The sequence below is a fragment of the Spea bombifrons genome, chromosome 3 (assembly GCF_027358695.1).
Source record: "Spea bombifrons isolate aSpeBom1 chromosome 3, aSpeBom1.2.pri, whole genome shotgun sequence".
Lineage (NCBI taxonomy): Eukaryota > Metazoa > Chordata > Amphibia > Anura > Pelobatidae > Spea > Spea bombifrons.
This window is the reverse complement of record NC_071089.1, coordinates 68,046,954-68,054,849: the sequence shown is the minus strand read 5'-3', so window position 1 is coordinate 68,054,849 and position 7,896 is coordinate 68,046,954. Positions and strand designations below refer to the sequence as shown.

At 35.2% G+C, this 7,896-nt stretch overlaps 1 protein-coding gene across 1 annotated transcript; it reads right to left on the bottom strand.

The window, feature by feature from the left end:
- Nucleotides 1-348: 348 nt before the first annotated feature.
- Nucleotides 349-7,556, bottom strand: MANEA (mannosidase endo-alpha). The gene is made up of 5 exons (XM_053459453.1): nucleotides 7,477-7,556; nucleotides 4,070-4,611; nucleotides 2,628-2,737; nucleotides 2,126-2,202; nucleotides 349-1,007 (listed from the first exon to the last, which is right to left on the bottom strand). The coding sequence occupies exons 2-5, from the start codon at nucleotides 4,572-4,574 to the stop codon at nucleotides 371-373; spliced, it is 1,329 nt and encodes a 442-aa protein (XP_053315428.1). The 5' UTR covers nucleotides 4,575-4,611; nucleotides 7,477-7,556; the 3' UTR covers nucleotides 349-370.
- Nucleotides 7,557-7,896: the final 340 nt, after the last annotated feature.

The following is a 7,896-nucleotide window of genomic DNA, read 5'->3' as shown; positions in this document are numbered from 1 at the left end:
AAATTTGCACACTTAACTGCAACCTATGAGATGTATTTATGGTGATTACTATATGCATAAAATGTGTGAAACAAAATGAGTGAGTCTGAAATTTATAAAATGCACTTCTTTACAAACTCCCTTATTTATCAAATTTTTCCATAATTTGTTGCTGTATCAGTCAATCTCCAGACAACGGACAGAGCTGCCAGTGGGGGAAAAAGGAGTTGAAACAGACAACTCTGGAGATAATAGCCGAGCGATGTCCTGGCTGGAAGAACAGCAAATTATCCCACAGGTAAATGAACCAAAGCATCTGCTGTTATTCATCCTGCAATATCAAAAGCTTTAGATATGTTTTCTATAGGGTTTTTTTTTGTTTGTTTTTTTTTTATAATAGCCACTGTTCTTTTTCTTTGATAAATTTTTCAGACCATTTGCGGGTGAGCTGTAGATAAATATTAGGCTTATGTGGCAAATAATCATCATATTTATACAGAGCGTTCTTCTTTGGGACAGCTGTTTCAATCTGTGTTCCTTCATGCCATTCATTAAAAGAGGTGATTGAAATAATGCTGGGCCGCACCAGTAAGGCTGCATTTAGAGCAGTTTCATAGTATTTTCCGTTGATTCGATTTCTTGTATTTTGAAGATTCCAAGGACGTATGCTGGTATCTACATACCCCGGACCAACACTTGGAATAAACATCAAGTTGTTGGTGTCACAAAATGCTTTTAAACTTGACCAGTGGTGGTGGGACGATCCATATGAAAAACCATTTGTTGCAAAATATGTGTATAATCCATCAAACCCACTTCTATGAATATCATACTTGTGTTTTTCTTCCACAAGTAAAGCAATAAAAATCCCATCATATGGGGTATTCCTAATACTCTGAGATCCAGACAGTGTTAAAAGATTGGCCCATGTGTCTGGGCTCGTGATATACGAATCATATATGTAGAACATTGGCAAAGTCCTCCCATCACTACTCTTGTATCTGTAGAATGCTGGGTGGCTCCCATATCTAGAGGAGACAAAGCACAATTTCAGATTCTATTACACATTTTTTTTTTAAAATGTCTTGTAAATTATAAATAAAATAATTATTATGTATATGCTAAAGCTGCACTTTGCAACACATAAGTAAAACAATAAATGGAGTGGCTGAAAGGTCAAGCAACATGGTTACATAGGTTATAAAAAAAAAAAAACATGTTTCCAAAAACAGTTTGTAGCTCTTTCCAATTTTGCAACAAACTAGCTGTTTTCCCAGAATTAAAAAAAATATATCTTTGAATATTATGTTTTTGCAAGTATTCATCCAGTTGCTATTTAAACGTCTCTACAGACTTTGATAAAAACTACCTCTGCAGGCAGAGAATTCCACATCCTTATTGTCCTTACTGTAAAAAAAACCCTTTCCTCTGCTTTAGACTAAATCTCCTTTCTTCCAGTCTAAATGCGTGACCACGTGTCCTATGCATAGTCCTGTTTATGAACAGATTTCCACACAATGGTTTGCATTGGCCCCAAATATATTTATATTATGCTGTCATATCCCCTCTGAGGTGCCGTATTTCTAAACTAAACAGATTTAAATGAATTAAATTTTCTTCATAACTAAAGTGTTCCATTCCTTTTATTAATTCTGTAGCCCACCATAATATATAATCCAGCATCAACAATGGTGAAGAGAACACTTATCCACGGACGTAGAGTTGAACTAAGGGAATTAAGAATACACTATTTAACTCTTAGAGGAGGGGCTACTGTTTACAACATATGAACTGGTTCTGTCCGATCTGGGGTGCCACAAGTATTAGAATAAATCCCATCTCATGGTTTAGCAGGGATGAGAAGAGCCACTGGGAAGACCCTTAGGATATTTATCATATTAGGTATTACTAAACAATAGACCTTGGCACTGGTTTCTCTTGTTTATGCAATATGCAAAACAGGTTTAATAATTAAAATAGACCATGTGGAAATTTGTATCAAGTTACTGATTTAAAATTTTAAGGTAGTACATACTTGTTATTTTCTTCATTTGTAAAAATAAGTTTATATGAACTTGTTAATAAAAGCACTGTGAAAAATTAGAAAGAAGGAAATACATGGAACAAATTTCATCAAACTACTTACTTATGAATAATATAAATGACATTGCTCCGCAAGCTGTGGTCATCACGGTCCTTGTACGGCTCAATGTGAAACGTAACCTGAAAATAAGCAAAAGCGCTAATTAAATAACATGAGCTCTTGGAAAAAATAAAAGTAGTACTTAAACGTGATTCAAATAATTAATCTTTGATGTGGGCCACCAGAGATATTAGCCATGTCATTTTGATCAATAAAGAAATGTTTACAAATGCATAAAACATTCCAGTGTGAAGGTCAATCAGTTTGTGACATGTATCCTGCTCCAGTGAGAAACAGTTTTTTTCAATATAAATCAGAAGGCAACAGATACCACATACAAACAAATAATTCTACAGTGAACGAGTTGATCATGAACACAAAATAAAACTAAAAATAATGCTCAAAAAGTTGTTTTGCCATTCCCCCCAAAAGCATGTTTAATGTTTAAACAATTAACCATGAACTCAAAAGTATTTAAAGTATTTTTTGCTATGTTAAAACTCACCTTTAGTCCATAATTATGAGCTTTGTCTAAAATAAGTGGTACAATGTCATCTGTTGGTTCCCCGTTGTCATCACTCATACCCAGTGGATACCATGATAATGCCACCACACCTGTAAAATTAAGACATTATTTTAAAAAATCTCCATGGCTTTCTTAAATTGTTTGTCTATTACAGATTCTCAACACTTAATGTATGGTTCCAGTATAGTACATGCAGGGCAGACTATCACATGTTGAATGCCTTTGTCTTTATCCAGTCATTGCAATTCATATTTACATAATATTACTATTATTGTTTGGCCTTCAACACCTTCAGTGAAACAGCTGTGCCAGCAATGCTCAATTAATACCCAAATATCTTTAATATGCCGTTCCGAAGATCATTAAACAAAATATGCTTGGACATGCAGGACCAGATAATTTTGGGTCTCACTGCAGGAGTGCTGTTGGCTATCCTTGGATAAAGGTAAATGTTTTTTTTTTTTTGTGGAGGGCACAGACTAACACATAGCAATGTGAACACAAGTGTTATGTTTTTTGGGCCACACTTCACAATTTTCCCTTTCATTTTTATGAATTGTGTCATTATAATTCAACCCAATGCAACTAATGTTTCAAGTCCTGGCATGTTCTCGTACTAGCAATATTTGATTGTTAACGGAAGACTGAACACTTTTTACAATATCACAAGTGCTAGAACAAAGGCAATTATAACTCTGTAGTGTTGTAATCCCTCCATCGTTCAATTGCCCTGAAAACCTCATCTAGTTTTTTTTAATCACTAGAAAATGTAGTCTGCAGACTGTAACTCAGAAGGATATGCATAGTTTCAAATTAAATGTATTTGTTGTGCCTTTTTGCTAATAGGGTTAACATTATATATAGAACAGCATCTTATAAAAACAAATGAGAAGGCATATTCCCAAAACGGATGATTGGACAGAATAGTAGGTGGGTATAGCAAGGAGTATAAAATGTATACAAAATATATAGTGCATAGCTATATTAAACGTATTCACTGTGGCAAACAAAGTTACGGTTGAGTGTGGATTGTGATATATGCAACTAACCATAGGGGAAAGAAAAGATGCAGACTTTTAGCTGGTGAAATACAAAATCCTCTTCTTTACAGTCAAATCTACTTGCAATGTAATTTTTTTTAAACCCATACATAATAATGTGTGCTCTTCAGGACAAACATTTTGTGGATGACAGCATTAGACATAATATAGCAATACTCATCTTTATGTAGAATTAAGGACCTTAACAGATTTCTGTTTTTCTGAGGTCTGTCTCCTTCATTAGAATTGTATTTGTTTCATTTTTGTTTAATAAAAAAAAAAAACAGTATCTTTTGAACATATTGTGATAACATTTTGTCACTTTTCATTGGTAAATAGCACAATCTTAAATATCCTGTGAAGATTTAATAAACGTATTACCTATAGAAGCAGATCGCATTTGTTTCATGTGAGCGTCTACAACAGACGGGTCTCTGGAACTATATGGTCCTAATTCAGGGTAAAAATTTGCTCCAATATCATCAGGAGGATTGTGTACTCCAGAAGGGAAATTGTTTGAAATCTTGGCATCCCAGTGTTTTAGCAATGGGTGGTTCCAATGAATATATTTACCATCAAATTGTGGGTTTCCATACCACGTGTAATAAAAAGTATGAAAGTCATAATTCGGAGATGGCAACTCTTCCATCTCTAGGTGATTAACTGACAATGTTTGTGAAACACCCTTTTCTGTTTGGGTCATAGTTTTTTCTTCTACATGTATGTCAGATTCCTTAATACGCCTCTCAGGTAAGAGGCCAAGACCAAACGGACTTCCAAAGGCTGCACTTTCAGGCCTCAGTGTTTTCAATCCCATCATAACAGAACACACAAACAAAATGAAAACCCCCAAGGTAATACATGTTCTTCTGCGAAATCTTAACATTATGACATTGCTCCATCAACATTACATTTCTTCAGGGCTATAAAAGAAGCAAAAAAAAAAAAAGATTAAAAAAAAGGTGTACAGGCATCCACTACTTAATTAAGTCATGTATGAAATTGCTCATAATCTATTTAAGATTTATATATTTAACAGTAAATGACAAACTGAAATATACTATTAGATCAGAGGGGTTATATTTGATCTTTAACCTTCATCAGGAGCGTAATGTATACCATTGCAATGCATTAGGACCACCAGGTTATGGTTAAACATGGGATCTATAAAGCTGACAATAATGACATCTGTTGCTATGTATTATGTAATTATGTATCACTAGGCATGTGCAAGGTTGTTCCATAACATCTCCGCACATATGGTCACAACTTTACATATGCTCTATGAAATAATTAAAGACTACGACACAGGATACAAATGTGTTGAGGGGACCACACAGAAAAAGTGCCCCAGCACTTTACGTTACGCAAACGTATGTCATATCATAAACTTAGTGCCATTTGGTTTCTTTACTAAAGTAATGGATACTATGATTAACAAGCTAAACTACCTTTCTGTACATTCATTGAAGTTACTTTAAAACTTTAGGTACAGACAGAGTAAGATAGTGGGACAGTTCCTTTAACAGAAACTAACAAATATCACCAGGCAAGCACTGGCAGGCAAGTGGACATATACCTGCCAATCCCATTGATGAATATGAGCCTACTGGAAGACTGTGTTTCCATACACCTGCAGTTTAAAAAGAGAGTTGTCAGTTCATTTTTACACTTATATAAGTTTATTATTAACTTAATGTAAAACAAAATAAAAAAAATAAGTCTCCCCGTATAGCCATAGTGAATTCTTTGTGAATAAGTCTGCAAAACTGTTAGGTTCCTAGTTCCAGGGAACTGGTATGTGTACCAGATTCTGAAAACAAACAAACAAACAATAATAAAAGACAGATAGAAACAATTCAAGACAAGGAACCCCCCCCCAAATATCCATGTTCAAGCTTCCACTATAATGAAACCTGAACACATATATAGAAACAAATGTATAAAGCTCCAGAGGCTCAAATAATTACGTGAAATTATGTAACTATAGCAAAGGGTTTTATTTACCGAAGGTAGAGTTGTAAGAGGAGTTTGATGGAGAGAAGTGTTGGAGTTCCTTCAGTTCACTGTACATTATAAAGGTCCACATTATAAAAGTGCTTTCTGCTAAAGAAAGCAATCTGTTGGCCCAATACAATGTATACTCAAGTCAGTAGATTTTTTCAGTCTTTAAAGTCTTTTCGCCCATTAAACTATGCATTATAAAGAGCCAGCTCAGCCCTTTTTGGGGGAGAAACGTGCTACTGTTGGTCCTTCATAATGAACGGTGAATTGAGAGAGTTGAAACCACAACTCACCTGCAATCTATCCCTTAGTCTATAGATCCTAATGTGACAGGAAACAAACTAATGGAACAAAATATGGAGGTAGGTGCACCACACACTACAATGGCACAAGGAGTCATCCAATGGCCCTAAAAAAATCAATGGACATAAAAAGAATCTACAATAACAGTAAGGGTATATAATTGTAGATAAATAACAGTCCTCAACTGTCTGTAGCAAATTTAATAAATCTGTAGATTATCTATTCACTCCACTTGGAAATGGTTAAATCAGAACAGCCACTTACATGAAATAAATACTGGAAATGGTGTAGATCCATTTATAAATATAGACTACTGTTATGTTTTATTTGATGATTCTCTATGCAAGGTGTATGATGTGGAGCATCATATCTTGTTCCACAAGCATGTTTGCTTTCACTCTAATATACTTACTGCTTGAGAATTTGATAAAAGATTTCAACTACTTGAGCCTCAAGCTTTTTTCACATTTGTTTCCATACTTGGTTATACCGAGCACAGAGCGTGTTTTTTTTTTTCCTTTTTCTGTTTCACTTGTTCATTTGGATTCAGTATTGATCTGCAGCGGTGCAAGGATTTGTCCTTTATTTGCTGAAAGATTTGTTTGAGGGTTGTGACTGTTTATTTTTTCTCCCCATTTTGGCCTTTTACTTTGGCTTGTCCTCTCAAGGCTGGTGGACAAGCAGTTGCAAAGTAATATGAGACAGTGGAGCAGAACATATAAAGACATTTTCATCCACTCATTCTTACTGTCGTTTAAAAGGGTGCCAATGTATTCATAGCAAACAATAACAGCATTCTGTGGTACGTGAAGCAAATAAATTTTAGTAGATTGTTCCGTAAAAACTACATAAGCAACTTTTGTTCCCAGCTGTGCCCGCTTATGTGTCACATGACAGTTAAGTGTTCTTGGCAAAATTTCACTTGATTAAATTATTATTTCATGGAAGATTTGGGACATGCAACAGTTCTGGGGATTACGGTTCTAGCAAGCCGGCGTAGCCAGAACTTGCTCTTTTAAGATATGATTATTCTCTATTAACTCAGTTTTTAGTATAATAACGACTTGCGTGCTTAAGTTACAATTTGCCTTGAATACGTTACATTCAGATCATATAATTCTGAAGACAAAAATATGCATTAACCTTCTCAGCTATAGTTTGTGTGCCATTCATATTTTTAAAGCAACATTTAAATATTGAAATACAAGCTTATCCATGGGCTTTGAAACAGACGGATAAATGTTGAGATGTATAAGGCATTTCTTATAAGTAACCACTGCTGCTGGATTTAATGATGCATTTGATTCCAAATGAAGTGTCAATATCTGATTCTTATAAGGATAACCAGGCAACATTGAGCAGTTAATATACACATTACCTAACCTAAAACATTATCAAGGCATTATACATTGTTTTAATAGCCTTGCAGCAACAAACGGCAATAACCGAGTAAAATTGAACTCGACTTAAACATTACTCACCCCACGTTCCCTACAGCCACGGAGTCTGCACAAGATTTCCCTTCCTGTTTCAGGAACTAAACGTACCAAATTGACATGCGTATACAGCTCTTTTTACTGACTGCGCATGCGCGATAGTGACAGACGAAGGGGCGGGAACGCGTTTCTGACAGAAGTACTATGTTTTCAGTTCTGTCGGGTAACGTGATGTTTTTAGATGAGCAAGGCGATAATAATAATGTCCCCAGTCAGTGTATCGAGTCTCATGTTAGAGGTAGGATCCGGAAGACACAAAATGGCGCTACACCAACTGATCTTTATACTCTGGACTCATCGTTGCGTCCCCAGTCAGTGTCAGTTAATTAGTAACGGATAAGCGTAGGCCAGGAATATTAGGTGAAATGTAACCAAAAGGATAAACAAAAAGCAAAGACCAGTGTC